Source organism: Leptodactylus fuscus, chromosome 1, assembly GCF_031893055.1.
Source record: "Leptodactylus fuscus isolate aLepFus1 chromosome 1, aLepFus1.hap2, whole genome shotgun sequence".
Classification (NCBI taxonomy): Eukaryota; Metazoa; Chordata; class Amphibia; order Anura; family Leptodactylidae; genus Leptodactylus; species Leptodactylus fuscus.
This window is the reverse complement of record NC_134265.1, coordinates 245,544,722-245,564,365: the sequence shown is the minus strand read 5'-3', so window position 1 is coordinate 245,564,365 and position 19,644 is coordinate 245,544,722. Positions and strand designations below refer to the sequence as shown.

At 38.7% G+C, this 19,644-nt stretch overlaps 1 protein-coding gene across 2 annotated transcripts in view; it reads right to left on the bottom strand.

Moving 5' to 3' along the window:
• The window catches only part of CCSER1 (coiled-coil serine rich protein 1), a 646,501-nt gene that overhangs the window by 443,850 nt on the left and 183,007 nt on the right, over nt 1-19,644 (bottom strand). For both annotated transcript variants that reach the window (XM_075285086.1, XM_075285095.1), the window contains exon 4: nt 9,301-9,391. In XM_075285086.1, coding sequence (XP_075141187.1) covers nt 9,301-9,391 — 91 coding nt within the window. The remainder of the gene's footprint in view (nt 1-9,300; nt 9,392-19,644) is intronic.

Here is a 19,644-nt window from a genome sequence, read left to right as displayed (position 1 = left end):
TTGATCCTGCCTTTGACATGAGCTCTCAAAACTGAACCTTGGCTTTATATTGGATATTAGTTTTGTCTACTGCTTTTGCCTCTGAAGTGACCTCCTGGTACTAACAATTTGCCTGGACATTTATTCTCCTGTTTCAGATCTGCCCAGTAAGTTAATTGCGGGTTATGGTTTGGTCTAATTTAGTGGAGAATTTATTTCTCGTACGGCTTCTGGTGGTTATAACTCCGACCACAAATTCCACCAAGTCCATCTGGCCTTACGGCTGTAGAAGGGTGTCTGGCCTATCTCTCAGCACTGTATAAGACTTACGCAGCTGTTCTATTGCTCTCTGTTATCACCCAGATCTTACTAATTTTTTTTATATTTGCTCCTGGAACTCTAACAATACAATATCAAAAAAGTTTTTTCACTAAGATTCAATGGGGCACAAGTCTAAAGGATTCAAGTTAGGACTTTGTTTGATCCACCTTCAATTGGTGTTCATTGTTTGTACCCATATGGAAAAATGTCCGGTCAAGGCTTGTTTGGCACTAGCTTTTCCTCTTGCATTTCCCCCATACACATTCTTGCTTGGCTTGGGTGAGTACGCATTTGTTCTGAATAGAGAGAACACATGTTATCTTAGTATGGATTAGCCATCCTAAACTGACTATACTAAAATGCCCTATTACTCTGCATTGAAGTATCACAACTGAAGATGAAAGGTACCATTTGAATCTACATGAAGGGCCCTACATACCTGTGTGGTTAGTTTAGCTGATCCTGCTAACAGTCTCTATTTACTTGGTGGTCATGCAGTAGTTAGGCAGTATGCAGAGTACTCAATTCATTTCACTAGGAGTGCTGGAGATAATATTACTGCGGCTGAAGGTGGATGAGAACTCCCGCTCATCTTTAGATACTTTGCTTACATTGCAACTTGGTTTGCTTACATTAGACCAATTTTTGAGAAGAAATTTTGGCTATGTCAAGTCCATTCCCACTAAGCCATACTCTTTTTAATCTAAACTATACCCTTTGCCAAATGAATTACAAGAAATGTTGCACAATACATGTGCCAGAATTATTTCAATTCCCATCATGATTCTACTTCGTTTTGATCAGTATTTTAGAACTGAATCAAATGAATGGCTACACAACACTAATCCTTTGAATAGCAGGGTTCCTAATGTCCATTTTGAGCCCTGAGTATGTGTTTCTCTCCCTCTTTAGGTGAATATTTTCTACTTTTATATTAATGTTAGCGTATTTGTCATGTTTGTTTAATGGAATATAAAGCTATGAAAATTAGCTAATACCAAAGTATGTATTTATTTTGAGATGTATTAATGGAGTAGGCTTATGGGTTCCAAGGACTAGTAGCTTGCCTCTGTTCATTTCAATACAGAAGATTATTAAAGATTGAAGTCATTTGATTAAGTATTATGGAGAGAATAAGTTTTTATGGCTATATAGTAGTAGTGGTAGTTTTTTCAATGTTCCTCTTCATCTGTGATATTCGGTAGACTCCAATCAGTCTCGCTCTGAACAGACTCAGATAACTGTCAGCTGTACTTTAAGATGTGTGTCATAGAAAAGGGAATATGGTAAAAGGATTTGTTGCAGAAGTGTTTATTGGAATTCTGAAGTGGAAATATCTGTGACTGTGCTTATTTGCTGAAGTTGCCACAGGCATTTCAAGTCATATGTTCACATTTAGAAGAACTACAGAGGAGAAAAGAGTAACACAAAGTCAATTTCTAAAACAGTGAATGTTAAGTTTATTAATAGTAAAGGTGGCCATTGATGGGATGGTAAGTGGATGCATTTTTTTATTACTATTATAACTATTATGTTGTTATCAGTTGATACTTGCGAGTAAGTTAAGTAAAATGAGAGGTATGATTGTAGCATATGTATTCCGTCCGGTTAGAGTCCGCATGGAGTCCCCCCAGATGGAATACAATCGGAATTTCAAGCACTGTGCTGTAAAATCACACAGACTCCATAGACTATAATGGGGTCCGTGTGCTTGCCATGCACTGCCCACACAAATGATTTTTTTTTTTATTTTTTTTTTGCTACATGTGTATATTTCATGTTACATTACTTTATCAAATACACCAAATACTTCTGTTGATGCTATTTACTAATATATACAGGCAGGTTCACCAGAGTCAAACGTTCATCACTCTGATCATTCTGATAAGTGATTTTTTTTTTTTTCAGTTTTATCAAAATGCGTCTATTTGAGTGCTTTTTATGAAATAATAAGACAATAAAATGGAATGCCGCTAACAAATCCATTCAGTTTAAAATGATATTTGTTTTAGAGATTAAATGGATGCCTGAAGTGCATATGGCAGTAAGACTGAGAGACTGAATGCAAACATTGTACAAAATTCATTCTGCATATTCTTTTTTTAAACAAATAAAGAGATACTTCCAAATCCAAGACTTTTTACAATTTTTACATCAACTGAATCATTATTAAAGGAAAAAAAGAATTTAGTAATGACCGCTGTGGGTTACAGCTACTTTATTCCATTCTTAGGCAAGCATATAAAGGAGAACTTCTGTGTAAGTACAGTACATAAATTCTGCCTTCTAGTTATGCATTCTACTGGAATCGTTGAAATGATGGCTTTGCATAGGAACAGCTTGTTAAGGATAATCATTTCATTTTAAATCTGCAATAATTCTGCTGAAAAGGACTGGGAAATATTCTCTTAAAGGGGTTGTTCTCATTATAGACATTGCGGCATACTGACTGTAATGGAGGGGGTTCTGACTGGAGAATGAGCATTGTGTGACATGTCAGTACCGGTTAGCTTCTCATAGTAAATATAGTAATACCATATAGTGAATCATCATAGATCCTCTCACACCCATTTCTCTCTGGATTATGGAATAACCCGACTCCTATTGCACCTAGAGATGTGGTACCAGCCAACATGGTGGGTATGTGACTTTCCTCCTATGCAAATATCTACCTTGTAAGTAAATCACAGATATATTTATGCTTGACCTACTTGTATAATTACAAAGACAAAGTGTGATCATAAAGACAAATGCCAGGCTGCTATCTATGCCACTATCACACTAACGTTACTATATGAAAGGTCATTGTTTCCAATTAATATGGCTATATTACACACAGGAAGCTTATTTCCAAGGCAATAGATTCACATCATATATACTGATATTGGTTGTATGTCTAGCAACTCTTAATATATCTGTATATCTAATTAACCTGTTCTTGTTCTTTTTTGATGTCTTTATTTAGAACTTTGCCTATTTAAAGAAAACCTATCAACAGATTCTACAATACAAACTGCTTAGGCCCGGTTCACATCTGTGCTCGGGTTTCCATTCAGGCAGTCCACTTTTGGACCCCCCGAACGGAAAACTATACGCATTAAAAATCGGTTACCTAAAGGAAACCTGCGGACCCCATAGCCTATAATGGGGTCGGTGTGGTTTCCGCAGGAAAGCCTGCAGGACTTTTCTCTCTGCATGATTCGTGAAGGAACCACACCGACCCCATTCTAGTCTATGGGGTCCACGGTTTTCCCAGGTAACCATTTTTTAATACGTATAGCTTTCCATTCCCCTGCTCTTCTCTCTCTACACAGCCCCCATTCGACAAACCATTGCTAGATTTGGCTTCAGGTACCATCTTTATGCTGATGACACCCAATTATACACATCTTCCCGTGACATCACCCCTGCACTCATACAGAACACCAGTGACTGTCTCTCTGCTGTCTCAAATATCATGTCCTCTCTCTATCTGAAACTAAATCTCTCCAAGACTGAACTACTACTGTTTCCACCATCTAATAGATCTGTCCCTGATATATCCATTGCAGTCTCAGGCCTTACTATAACTCCTAGGCAGCAGGCCCGCTGCCTTGGGGTTATGTTTGACGCAGACCTTTCCTTCACCCCTCATGTTGAATCACTTGCACGTTCATGTCACCTCCACCTCAAAAACATCTCCAGAATACGCCCTTTCCTTACCAGAGATACACTAAAGACACTTATTGTCTCTCTGATTCATTCTCGCCTTGACTACTGTAACTCCTTACTAATCGGTCTTCCCCTCACTAAACTCTCCCCTCTACATTCTATTCTGAATGCAGCGGCCAGGCTCATCTATCAGGCTAGACGCTACAGTGATGCCTCTGGTCTGTGCCAGTCGCTACATTGGCTGCCTATTCAATATAGAATAAAATATAAAGTTATCACACTCATCCACAAGGCTCTCCATAATGCTGCACCTCCCTACATTTCCTCCCTCATCTCTGTCTACCGCCCAACCCGTGCTCTCCGCTCACTCAATGACCTAACACTTACATCCTCTATTATCAGAACTTCCCATGCTCGTACACAAGACTTCTCCCGAGCTGCACCACTTCTCTGGAATGCTCTACCCCGGACAATCAGATTAACTGCCAACTTCTACAGTGTCAAACGCAAACTAAAGACGCATCTTTTCAGACAAGCCTATCACAATGTCTAACGTAAACCCTTAACCGTCCTCTGTCCCCGCTCCCACATTACCCCACATGATATGATGTCATCTCAGGATAACTTTATAGGTCCAAGCTCCATCCACATGTTACAGGACACGACTGGTGACGGCTCATAAAGTTTTATGTTTGTGTAATGACAGTCACCTCTATTACAGAAGTGTCTGACCCCTGTATAAGTAATGCCGCCCCTGCTACCTCTTGTGTCACCCCCTCTACCTCATAGATTGTAAGCTCTTGCGAGCAGGGCCCTCAGTCCCATTGTGTGAAATGATTCTCTTTGTAATGTATCTGTCTGTATTTTAACCCTACAAATTGTACAGCGCTGCGGAATATGTTGGCGCTATATAAATAAAATGTATTATTATTATTATTATTATTATTATAGTGATGTACAATGGCAAAGCAAACATCTTACACAGAAAGACTCAATCTGAGCCCTATATAATGTAAACTGTACACGCATAAGGGAGTCACAGGCTGCACATTACAGATCTTGGCTCAGCAGTGTGTCTCACCTTTAAAATTAATAAGAATGAATTACTCCATATAATTAAAGGGCTCAGAAGGAGTTCCTAATTCACAGAATGAGTTCCATGCACTGCATGCTCATCAAATGTAAAATAATTTAGTAACTAGCTAATTAATTTGTAATTGACAACACTGTCCTATTGCAAAGGACTTCATTTCATTTGGCGGTCTCTCAGTAGCTTGTGGCCTTGGTGCTCTGTAGACTTATCACATTAGCATAGCATAAAGCACTTGTCCATGCATAACTTTATGTTCACTCTGGGTGATTTGTAACATTATGTAGAATAAAGCAGTAATCTTATTTCTAATGACTACTTAGGACATGAAGGATTTTGGCTTCGAAGTTAACAGACTATGCGCTGGTTCTGTTATCAAAAGCAGTGATATACACACATATATAATCACTAACTAGACCAACCTTATGTATACAAAAAACTAAAAAGGTTTTTTTTTTTTTTTTTCAAACGCATCTGAAAGATTAAAAATAAAACAAGTTGTATCCACCACAGTCAATCCATTACTTAGACTTCCTGATCTCTTTTGACAGACAGGAATTGCCACAGCCAGTAACTGAACCAAGTAAGGACCAGAGGGGAATCACTAAATAACTTTGTTCTAATACCAGTGTTTTCCACCCTCACTCAATAACCTAAGCAACCCTTCTACAGACAACCGTCTCGTGGACAGACATATAGATATCTAAAAGCTCATAACAGGCATAGTACAGTAATGTAGTTCACTTTCTGATCATTATTAGGTCTGTGGTTATAACAACGCTGTATAAACAATGTGAAGAATAAGGTCACATAGCAGGCAAACAAAGCAGCATTTCTAAAGCAATATATTTAGGAAAAATCTTACATTTATGTAAGCTACCAGTATAGATAGGATCCTTAAGATGGGACAACCCCTTTAAAGACAAGTGAGAATTTAGCAAGCAGCTGCTTCATATACAATACAATACCAAGTAGCAATACAAATAGCTGTAACACTTAAAGGCTACGGGTCCTTCAGCAGTCAGTTACTATTTTTTGTTTTGCTGAATGAATCAAAGCTAAAAATAGTGTAGCAACTCTGCAAATAGTCTTTGTTAAATTTCCTATCACTTTTTGTATATACTGCACTTATGCTGTCCTATGTGTACCTGTTTGCTGTAACTTCTCCATGTTTCCAGACTGCAAACATATTAGTCTGCAGTTATATTTTCTTTCCCTACCTCTGTGCCAAACTTACTGTATATATTGCTGAGGAGACCTTTGACCTGCTTTTAGTCACATAAATAACTTGTTGTGCAGCAATGTAAGAACCAGAGATAGGGGTTATACAGACAAACATCCTAGAGAAGGATATGGTAGTGAAAGGGCATGAAATATACTTCAAAAGGAATGCCTACTCAGCTCTGAACTTGCAGCACAACAAACAGTGCATGACATTGTCGGACCCAGGTGGTCAGGGCCAAACAGTAAAAAAATTCTGAGGGCTAACTATTGAGCTACAGGTATAACTTGAGCCTATTTGCAAATTCTTAAAACTGGCAACACACTGTTTTTTCTAGTAGTAGTTTTCTGTCTAGTCCTTGATTTAGAATATTTCTGTCCAGGGGGCCTATTCAGTAGTCTGCTGTCTGGCTTTTGCCTTTAGATAAGTGGGTCAAAGGTATGCGATTAGTTTAGAAGATGACGGATGATTGGGGTCTCCACAGAGCAGTCATCATGGCGGAATTCAGGATGGGAGGTTATAGATCTGTGTATAGATGTCACTGAATCCACCCAAAGTGCCAACGTGAAAGCAAACTGAATATTTTGTTAAATAATCTGTTGAGTTTGTTACATAGACACACAGGCAACTTGAGGTGCTGTACAATGAATATAATATTTATATAGTGAATTTACTGTGCCATGTATTACTCATGCAGGGGTAGTAAGCTGTTGGACCACCATGGCTCTGTCTCAAGGGCCCATCTGGGGATTTCCCTGTTTCCCTGTGGGCCAATCCAAGTCTGCACAAAAAGTAAGCCTTAACATTAAGCAGCAATGCAGATATCAGTCAAAATCATTCCCCCCATCAGTTATGCTAGATTTCGGGCACAAATGATGATAAATGATAACTTTGGCCCTGCCTGCCTTCTCCAGGCCACCTTTTTGGAAAAGTGACAAAGGCAGGGCAGATTTTAAAGTCACACACAACTGGCTTACAAGGCATAATAAATCTGCCCCAATGTGTATAAAGATAATTTTCTATAACCAAAAGACAATGGATATACTAAGTATATACAAAGTATTTTATTTGATAAAAATGTACAATGAAAACAATTTTGGATATCCAAAATAAAGAATCTTTCCCAATCAAAAAACAAAATCACTTTATTTCCATTCACTTTATGTACAAAAGCACATTAGTAGAGTTCCTGGCTAAACTGTGAAAATCTAACTAACACTCGGGCATTGTACGGCGGGATTGCAAAATGTGTAATTGAACAAAAAAACCATTTGGTAATATAATAATAGAACATTATTTGGCTTTGCAGCTGCTGGTTAATGAAGTGAAAAGTATCCTTTAGCTTTAACATTTCCACATATTGATCATGATTATTCAGACAGCAGGCATGTTCCAGCATTGCCTATTTGTTGTAAAGATCAAACTCTGTGTGATCTATGCATTCATGATTTGTACTTTTCAACTATATTTTTCATTCTTGGTTGTTTGCTAGCTGTGACTCCTCATTTTGCATTGTAATATAACATGCACGTTTCATGTACTGATTCTTTGTTGACCAAATGCCGAAGATGCTGAGCTATGGCAGGTGGTCTTGGAGTAAAACAATTGTAAGTAAAGCAATGTAAATGTGCTATGAATTGTCCCCAAAGTGAAAGTGAATGCATATTTCTAAAAAGCATACACCTACTGTGACTTTACTTTGACAAACAATCTAGCGGAATTTTCAGATTTTTAGCTAATCGAAGAAATATTTAATGGTCTAGGAAAACAATGGAAGCTGAATTTATTAGATTTGCAAGGCGATCATATTGAAAATCACCCAATTTTGCCATAAAAGGTCTAAATGGCTAAGAAACTATTGAATTGTATCCAATATCCATGTCTAATTTCACAAATGGTTTGTTTGCTTCAAAAGTTTGTGGAAAGCCTTCCAAGAAAAGTAGAAGCTCTTACAGCTACAAGAAGGGGCCCAAACACATTCATCTCCATGGTTTTGATAAGGTATATTCAACAAGATCATATACATGTGATGGTCAAGTGTTTGCATACTTCTAGCAAGAAATGAGTGAATAGTATTCAATCAATTAGTATTATTCGATCAAATAGTAGTATTCGCATAGTTATTGGTGTACTCAGTCGAATACCACGTGGAAAATATTTGATTCCCCTCCCACCTTCCCTGGTACTTTTTTTTAGAACAATAACTATGCAGGGGAGGTATTCGATCGAATATACTCACTCATCTCTATTGAAAAGTTCAAATCGAACCAGATTCTACTCAAATTTTCCAAGAGTTTTATGCTTGACGCAAACCCAAAACTTTAGGGGCTTGTCACCCCTTAATCTTGCATTTAAGCATCGTGATGTCAGTGCACCCCACCACACCATTGAGGCCCAATCACGGGACTCAGCGGCCACCAAAGACTAAGTCTGTAAGAGCCTAGAACAGGATGCTAAGTGACTACTAGTCACCAGGAGGGAGTCCAAGAGAGGAGAGATGGGGTGAGTATAGGTGTTCATTATATTGCCGCTTCTCTCCTGGGCCTCCACTTATTATACTCTTGGGTCTGAACAGACCTCTTTGAATAATACTATCGTTTCTGGTTCCTGTTGAACATGTTTTGTCCAAAAGAAAATGGGAGTGTGAGCCCACAAATATTTTTTGAAACAAATATTGCGATCTCTAATTTTAGCCAAACAGTCTAAATAGATGATATAAGCATAGTTGTAGTAGGGATTAAGAGAGAGCGCAAGTAGCTATGCTCAATAGAAAGATTTTTGCTAAGTGCCATAGTAAATGAAATCCAAATATCCATGGGAAATAGAAATCCAATTCCACCATACTATTTTAGTGCTAGTATAGTTACTCATTTTTATTCATTTTACTTTATTTTTCCAGTTGCTTAGATGGGTTCCTTTTTATTTTTTCAATGTGCTTTTGGTTCAATATTGAAAATCAGGCTTGTAGTGTGCATGCAGCCCAATGACACTGCAGTTCTAAATAACTATTGGAAATCCATTTTCCTCCTCTACTTACCTCGCCGAAGCTGCTGCTCTTCTGTAAACTCCAGGTCAAGCATGAGATCATCTTCATCCAATTCACAAGAGCCCAAATTATTTAACACATCCTGGAAAGAGAGACAAGAAGATGTTAAAGCATCCATTGCAGCACACGCTGACCTCACACATTTTAGGCATAGTCAGATTTTTTTTATTATCACTGCCACTAGGACTCCATCAAAGTGATAACGGAAATCTCTTTCTGGATGTAGAAGCATCACATTGTATAATCTAAACAGGAATGGGACCCGTATAACATAAAATTACGCAGCATGTATTTAGGGACCACACACGGTAATAAGTCTTATTTACTACACAGCTGAATTCATCTGTCATTGTAGCAAGGCATACAAGTAAAAATGAATTCCTCACTGTTGACCAATGTCAACAATCTGCAAAGTAAATTATTGATGTTTAGAAATCATACTGCTTTTATGCATGAAATCCAAATAACATAGCAAAAATGTTAAATATAAAATATATTTAGAAATCTCTGTGAAATAGCATTAGACATTACTTGTGCCAAACTGAGGATTAGGACTCTAAATAAGTATTTCATCAGTAGGTCATTTTTGTGGGGTTGCATTTTAAGGGATTAATCTTCTGATGATAAGCATAGATGATGGGATATGTACCAGAGAGACTTGTCCCTTCTGTCTAAACACATGACCATATATTTCATGTTTGCACACTTTTCTTATATAATTTTATTAATATGTTTATTGCTTAAAGGGAGTTTCCCATCTCACTGTATCAACTTTTGCCTGCAGTGTCTTCTTCTCACTTCCTGTATTTCTCCCCCGCCCCCTGCAAACTGCAATTAGCTGAACGGATTGTCCTGGCAGCAGATAAGTGATGTCACTTGTCCTATCTCACAATTCCGTGGCTATAGCAACGTTGTGTAAACAATGGCAGGAATAAGTTCACATAGCAGGCAAACAAAGCAGCGTTTCTAAAGCAATATATTTAGGAAAAGTCTTCAACTTACATAAGCTACCAGTATTAATAGGATCCTTGAGATGGGAAAACCCCTTTAAATCCAACACAAAACAAACATTTCTTATCAGGAAAAAAAGTAGAAGAGCAATGGCACAGCAATAGGGTTGAATGTCCTGGACTGCAAGGTAACCCACAAAATCCTATATCGGAAGGTGCTCCCCTTGTGGAGCTTAGGCACACATTTAGTGCATTCTTTAAAAGATAGTATAGGCAGTGGCTGCACCTTGTCCTGGAAATCCTGACAGACCTGTGGCTAGCCCAGTGGTACATTAGTGTGAATAGAAAACCAATTCAAAGAAGAGAACAGGATAGATCTGTATTGGCGCCAAATCTACCAGGGAAACAAATTAATCTTGAAGTACTTTATTATGGATGATGAATTTCAAGAATGGACATCTGGATCTAAAAATGGTCAGCTCTTAGAATGCACCATCCACAATAATCTACTTAGACTGATATCACTATAACCAGGCATTTTATACGCAAGGTATTACAATATATCCCCTTCTCCACCCCTCACCTTCTTACCATCAACTGCATTCAACCTTAGGGTGCGCTCACACTACCGTCGGTGTCCGACATGTAGTGTCCGCTCCTAGTGTCCGCTCAAAATCTGTCACGGACACTAGGAGCGGACACTAGATGTGTCCGTGACACCTGTCATTCACTTGAATGGGCATCGGGTGCGTTCTTTTGCACTCCGTGCCCGTCCTTTCCTGTCCGCAAGAGAAGATGTCCGACTTCTCAAGCGGACAGAAAAACCCTGCATGCAGGGTTCCTCTGTCCGCTTGAGAAGTCGGACATCTTCTCTTGCGGACAGGGAAGGACGGGCACGGAGTGCAAAAGAACGCACCCGATGCCCATTAAAGTGAATGACAGGTGCCACGGACACATCTAGTGTCCGCTCCTAGTGTCCGTGACAGATTTTGAGCGGACACTAGGAGCGGACACTACATGTCGGACACCGACGGTAGTGTGAACGCTCCCTTATTTATGAACTGGGATATTGTGTTTTATATACAATTTACCAAGAAAAATCTTCAAAAACTGTATATTCCGAGACTGAGAATATTTCTTTACTAGTCTACTAGCAGACTACTATTACCTATTACTTTGGTTGGGACTGCCAAAGCTAAACATACATAAAAGAATACGTTTTTTAACTACCTCTGAATATTTGAGACATTTATATAGAATTATAGAATGTTACCTTCTTACAGCCAAAAAGAACAAATGGTCCCATCTATTATCAATCTCGTGTTCACCCAATATTGTTATATCTTCCCCTTTAATGTGATGTAATATAAACCAATAATTTTCTAAGTTAAAGTTATTGAAGATTTATCTTTAGGACAGTTCACAGCAGCTACTGGTGCTGGAGCAAGCAAAGGGAATGGAGGCAAAAGAGTAGTGGCCGAGCTGATTTTCTGCAGCTTAGATCCTACTCACTAGAATGGCGGTTGAATTGGAGTGACTCACCTTGGCCACTACACAGAGGATGGAGCTAAGTATTCAAAATGAGATCATGAGTCCCACTGGGAACAAAGACTTATGTAAGGGATAACAATTTTTGCAGAGTGCAGCAGAATATATTGGCACTATAAAAGCAACAGGATATAAGCAAAGCAAAAAGAGTTTTACTCTTTATATCTGTCGTTGAAATCACTATTATTAATGCTGCTCCATTGTAACAAAATAAAAAAATATGCTTTGGAAGTGTTACAGCTAAGAATGTTAAGATTTTAACTTCATCCCAAGCTGCACATAAAATGCTGTGTAAACGATTTCTACCTGTCAGGTAAAATAGCACAAAACATAATATAAAATAATTACAGGATGTACGTGACTGCTACAGTTGCTGACTGAGTATTGCATTAATGATTGTTATTAAAGTTTGGATACTGTTCTATTATACTTTGTATTATACAGTAGGAAAACAGAATTACACAGCAAAGGCAATGCTTGTGCTGGGGAACTATCTTATTAAAAGCTGAAAAATGGAAATGGAAAAAGATAGGGTAAAAGAAAAGTAAAGACCTAACGCTTAGATTACTTCCATTAGTTCTCCTGGCTATGTGTCAGCAGGTTATAGGCTACTTAATGCCAGCCTATACACATTTTATTTGCAGAATATAGCCTGGAATAAGCAAAGCTAAACGTGCTCAGCCATCAGAATTGGTGCACATCTCCTTTAAGATTTTCAACTGTTCTGTTCACTGGCAAGACTATTTTAAGGAATTCAACATACTGTCTTTTAGAAGAATAATTTAAGAAAATGTAAGAGAAAACTTATCTCTATAAAAAAAAATAATGATTTATGCCTCAGTCATGTAAACAGGTCTTTTTCCAAACAAAGGTTTGATAAAACCCGAAGTTAAAGGGGTTTTCCCATCTCAGTGTTTCAGCAGTCTGCCTGCAGTCTTCTCACTTCCTTTATTTCTCTCCCCCCTCCTCCCTCCTGCTGAACTGCACAAAGAACACTTACGCAGATCAGATAATATGCAGATGCTTGTACAGAATGGACTCAGTGTTATCTGTGTGTTTACATAAAGAGATAACAGACTCGGCTTTATCATCAAATTGCAATTCATTGAACGATTGTCCTGCCGGCAAGAGCAGTGAGTGAGTGACGTCACTTGTCCTATAGGTCCGTGGTTATAGCAACACTGTCTAAACAATGGGAGGAATAATGTCACATAGCAGGAGAACAGAGAAGAATTTCTAAAACAATATATTTAGGAAAAGTCTTCAATTTACAATTTACAAAATACTCCTTTAAAGCAGGTCAGATGCATCCGATCAGCACCTAAATAACTTAGTCACAGCAGGTTGGGGACCAACTTTGTCACCAACTGGTTTAGCTTAGAGCCAGTCCTAAAGGTGTTGAATAAGTGGCCTTCCTAAGTTTCAACTTTAAGGAACTTCTCTGCAGGTATACCAGCTGGATACTACCTCCGAGTCCCCATTATAGCTGATAATGCAGATCAAAGACTATGGTGCACCACATCAATGCACAGTGTGATTATAGACTAAAATCAGAGCAGACTGTATGCATGCACGGAGAATGCACAGGACTGGTTACTCCTACCATGAAGGATAACAAGCCAGAACATACAGTGAGCAGTGACTGGAATAATCACAGGAGCTGAAGGTAAGACATGAGGACAGGTAGCAGATACATACTAAAATACTAAATTAGAAGTCTGTAGCAGAAGGCCAAGAGGCCAAACATACAGGGGAAAATGCCCAAAGCTAGAGATTCAAGACAGGCTATCAAGACCAGTAGCAGAGATATATACATGGTGGAAAGCCTGGAGGCTAAATATACATTTGGTAACATAGCTCCAGCTAAACACACAGAAGGACATCACTCCGAACACAAAGTCATGACATTCCAACAGAAACTAGCGCATTGTTCAAACATATACACAGAAGGACAGCATTGGTCCACACGGCAGATCATGGTACAGAAACTGAACCATTGCTCAGGCAGGGCATGACCAGAGAAGTAGAATTTTCTACCCAGAGACAGGAAGTGATTGGCAGAAGGAAGTTTGTATGTGAGCACTCTAATCCCTAAAGAAACAGGAACAAGCACAGAGGTAACCAGGCAGCTAGATCTGCTGAGAAGAGTAACACAGAAAGAGTAGAAGAAGAATTGGCTCCAAGTTTACCACCATCTTTTATGTTGCAGAAACCACAAAAATCACATAAGCAAGCATTTTTTACACTTTGCAAATAAAAAGGTATTCTAAACCTAAGTAAATGAAAACTACAGATGTAGCAGACACTTAATGAATGTTTGTTTAGGGGAATTCTAGTTAGTCTGTAGTTATTCTAGATATATTCAGCATCTTTGTCATTGGTGCCCTCTGGAATTTTTTTAAGTTATAAATGTTTGAAGCCATAAAACGTCATTTGTACATTAACCTAAGTAGTCATGGTGAGTGGGAAACAACTTCATCCTAATCACACTGTCCCCTTACTGACATGTCTCTAATACTCCTGTAACTCCCTGATCTCAATCATACCGACTGCATGCCTAGACCGAAGCTGCTCCCTGTTCTCCATGATTACCGATAGGCACCTATGGAAATGTAATTACTTGATTTCACACATGATTGGGCCAAGTTTTTGTGGAAAAAACACGTGACTGTTTCCCTTTAACTAGAAGAAACCTCACATTCATTGTAACAGGAGAGCCATGAGTGGTCTTTGTTAGACTTTGTTTACACGTGTTGCCCTTGAGATTGCCATGCTGATGGATGACTAACAAAGGACTCCCCTGCCTTTGTTTATACTCCTAGATGCTTCCTTCAGCATGGATCAACAGGTTAAATGGCTGAGATTCTGGCCATTATTGCAGGTGGTTCACTGTCGGACACAGCAGCGCTCCTGCGAGTGATCACTTCAGCACACATTCTGTGTCTATGCAATTATTTTACAGTATAGACATCTGGCATAGGGTGCCAAGTAGTACGGATTAAAAAAGGGTCAAAATGTTCTTAAGATTCAGCAATATCTTACTTATGTATTACATTGTAGGAAATAAAAATGGTAGTGGTTTTATTCAACCTACAACCTATAAATATAGTAAGCAAAGCAACTAACTGATTCTTGTAGTGTTTCCCATTTGAGAACCCAATAACAGATAGTAATCACTGCATATAAAAATAACACTATCAATATTTCTTACTCATCTAGAGCAGTGGACTTATTGATTTAGCTATTTATTGCACTCCAAGGGACACCAGGCTGACTCATGAAATCAAGACGGAACAGAAAAGAAAGAAGAAATTCTTAAGATCTCCTAATAAAACCCCATGCTGAGCCTTAACATCCAGTAACAGTTGATTACGCAAAATAACTCCGCCAAAAAAAAACTTAATGAACCCAGCGGCATTGCTCTGGCAATTTTACAATTGCTTTACAGACTATATAGAAGCCAGGCCTTGGTTTTTAATTAATATGAATATATGTTATTAATATAGCAGAGGCAACTTCTTTGCCAGCTAAAAAGATATTTCGTTATTAACTCATATATTTTCTATACATCCCAGAAATTTGTTTTCTGCTTAACAGATTTTCATAATAATCTTGTAGATAGAGTACTCTGCTGCAGAGGTTGAAATTCCCTTATTAACACGGGCAAGTTTTTAATTCCATTTTAGAAATGAATATTTAAGTAGACGCAATTTAATTTTATCTCCAGAAAGCAAACCTCTAATTATGGTTTCAGCTATTAGTACACAGCCACTCAATTTACTACAAAGCAAAAGGCGGAATCAAACCTAACCTTGAATTTTCTCAATTCTCCTTTTAAAATTATTCAAAAATGCACATTAACCCCCGCATCATTATATTCATTGCATAGAGGATACATATAAAGGTTGTAAACGAAAATCAGCCTGGACAAACAATCAAAGGCGCGTTCCTGGATTTTGATAATGATGAAATATCTTTAAAATAAGCAATCAATATTTGTTCATTGGGGTTTTGATTCCCAACATCTATGCTATGTACAGGAATGGTGCTGTGTCCACTTCACCATTATTCAGAATTCACCATTTTAAGGTTAAGGCTCCACGTTGTGGAAATGCAATGTTTTTTTTTGCAGATTTTGATGCAGTCATAAGTGGCTTGAAAAGGAAGAATATAGAAAATATAAAGGAAGACTTTTTACATTTCCCTTTTGTTAAATCCACTCCTTCCTTTGGCTTAAAAAAACTGCAGCAAAAACTTGCAACAAAAAACGCTGTGCTTTCGCAATGTGAGGCGTAAATGTCACAGTTTGGCTGAGGCAGAATAGCTGCAGTAAAAACCGCAGCATTTAACAATCCCTGCAAAGTGGATCAGATTTTAGTGAATCCCAGTAACACATTGCAGAAAAATATGAGCAGCGGTTTTGGAAATCACAACATGTCAATTATACTTATGGGAATGGGGCCACACAGTGGCTCAGTGGTAAGCACTGCAGTCTTACAGCACTGGAGTCCTAGGTTCGAATCCTGCCAAGGGCAAAAAACCATCTGCAAGGAGTTTGTATATTCTCTCCGTGTTTGCATGCATTTCCATCCCATACTCTAAAGACATACTGATCAGGGAAAATGTACGTTGTGAACCCTATGTGGGGTTCACAATCTACATAAAAAAAAAAATATATACCTACGGAAACACCAGTGGTTTCCCTATAGGCATAAATGAAGCAGAAATCCTCTGCAGACTTTCTGTGAAAAGTGCTGTGAAAAAAACACAATGTGTTTTCTCACAGCATTCTTCCCCGCAGTGAAAAAGCTCGCTATGTGAGGCCTTAGCCTAAAGAAGTAAATTTCTGATTTTCGAATACCAAACAGATTTTTCTCCTCCATTTGCAAGCTATAATCAACAGTTTCTTCACTGTATTCAAAAGCTGGGAATGGGATGAAGAAGTCTACATCAGAAATATCCAACTCCTTCTCCCTATGCCATTTCACTTAGATTTGTTTTAGTTTATGTAAGCAAAAACAAGAAAATAAAGAAAAAACTTGGGGAAAAAAATTATTTTATTTTTAGACAAAATCTTAACTTGTGCTGCAATGGTAACATGTAGAAAATACTGACTTGAAGGGATTCTATCATTAGAAACCCTTTTCTCAGTACTACAACGTAGGAATAGCCTTAAGAAAGGTTATTCTTCCCCTACCTTTAGAATTCTCAGTTCCGGTGATATTCCCGATTTTCTCCAGACAGCACAGGGGACGGTCCCCCGGTGCTCAAACAGCACAGAGGGTGTCCCCTGTGCTGTCTAAAGACTCTCTAGTGATGTCCTTCTTCTTCTACAGGCGCGTGCGTTCTTCTGTGTCTTTTTCCAGCAAGACTGACTTCATTTGTGTAGCGGCCACAGAAAAATGGCCGACAAGACATGCGCAGTTGGTGCATGTCTTGTAGGCCATTTTCCTGTGGGCGCTACATGAGCGTACTGCAAATGCGTAGTACACACATATAGTTCTATGGAGTACAAAGTATACTCAACATGCTCAGTATGCTCTGATCCGGTATCACTTACGCGGAAGAAGACGCAGGAGGATGCGCGCGGCTGTAGAAGAAGGGTGTCACTGGAGAATCTTCAGGCAGCATAGAGGACTGTGCTGTTTGAGCACAGGGGGACCGCCCCTTGTGCTGTCTGGAGATTTATTTGCATACAGAGAAAACCAGGAATATCACCGGAACGGCAGCGCAGAGAAGAATTCTAAAGGTAGGGGAAGAATAGCCTTTCTTAAGGCTATTCCTACGTGTTAGCACTGAAAAAAGGGATTCTACTGATAGAATCCCTTTAAAATATGGGATGATGGCAAAAGGTCCTCGCCCCACATGTTAGAGCATCATAGTGTCAAGCAGAACCTAAAAAAGGCTTATTTACTGTATCACAAAAAAATTGCAATTGTGTGTCAGCTCACTCACGTGTCCTGAAGAGGCATAAACGTACTCTTAGTTTTGTAGTTGCTAGTAGAAAGGGGATTTGCATGGAAAAAAACATCCTCTCAGTCTGAGGCGAGCAATCCACTGTGTCCAAAAGATAATTCCAGTAAACAATCCCATACTTAAAAACTTAGCCTTTATTGTAAAGTCATCCGGAATATGGTACAGTCAATCAATAAAAAATGTTCATGATGGCAATGTCAGGAGAAAGCGTCTGGTTGATGCGTTTCGGAGCTTATAATAGCCCCTTACTTATAGCCTATGAGTAAGGGGTTATTATAAGCTCTGAAACGCGTCAGCCAGTCGCTTTCTCCTGACATTGCCATCATGAAGATTTTTTATTGATTGACTGTACCATATTCCGGATGACTTTACAATAAATTCTAAGTTTTAAAGTACAGGATTATTTACTATATACCTTGGCTATTCCTTGCCCTCATCCTCTATGTATGCCCCTCTACAAATCTATGCTTGAACTATAGCAGGATCCCTGTGGATGTGCAGCATATGGAAAACAGACCTATATGTCAAGAGCCTCATGTCCATACTGATGGATTTTTTTTAGATGTGTCAAGTTCAATTTTCTTGTTAACGTCAAATGTTCAGATGTTTTGCTGTTTAGTCTTTAGTTAGTGTGAATAATACTGTACAGATAGATATACACTGTAACTAAAGTAAAGCATCCTTCCTTGACTAAACAGATAGTATTTGCTTATCAGTTACAATGAGTTAAAAAGCCTTCGGAGTGAGTTTCTGAACATTTGTGCTGGGGACAAACAAGCACAGTCAAATGTATTTTAATGACTGCAACCAGGCACCACGACAGCTCGGAGAATCTCAGCAGTAGCTTCAATGACTTTAATGTTCTGGCTTCGCTCTCGCTGCCTTTAGTTCATTCTGCTCTCCATTGCTTCTGGTATTTCCAGTTTTATCTGCACAGTCAAAACACTGCACCTTCATATTCCACCAGGATTTGCTTTGCAAACACTCCGAATACAAATGTATGTAAATACAGAGCTAGAACTGTTATTCACTCTGGAGGACACATTATGGATTTTGCAAAACAAAAATGATTCAGATATGCCACTTGAGCACAAAAGCGTACCGATCTATAAGAAGTAAATATATTTCCGAGGAACTTCTTACAGACATGGCGTAAAACAAATACATCAAATGCGTTGTCCTCAACTTCAGCTTCTCATTACCGACACCAAAATCCAGGACCTTTTTATTTCAGATGGCATTCCATTAGTTCCTTCTCAACTGCCGAGTGAAACGAATAAAACATCCAGTGTTGCCTAATTCCTTATTGAACACCCAATAGACAACTTTAGAGGTCCTGATCATAGTAAAACTTTACTGCGTGTTACAGCCAAGTCTAATAAACCTAAACTGCCGTATGGATTTCAGTCTATTTCTAAGGAAGCAACCCTGCTGTTCAATATGCCCTCTGCCGTGAACCGCTAAAGCCTACAGTACAGTATGATTAATAACAGCTACGTGGAGTGCATTTTCCTGCTCATCGTCCATCACCACTGACTAGATCAAGATGACCCTAAATTAAGTATTAGTAGCTTTTAAAACAAACCATCCCGTAAAGTAACGCCATATCTTAAAATCTCCTCTGGTCATTAGAAATGGGCTGCTGATTTCATATATTGGATATAAAGCAAACATCTCAGGCTCAAAGGGTTTTTTACTTGGCTAGAAAGCATAAACTAATACTTTCCATTGTGACGGACCACTGTACCGTAATCCAATGTGTAAGGTCAGCTCTTCTATTATATTAAATCTGTGAGCCAAATCCTTCCGGAAAATGGAACTGTGGAGTTAATGGGATAGCCTGGTGTCTGGCAGGTATTAT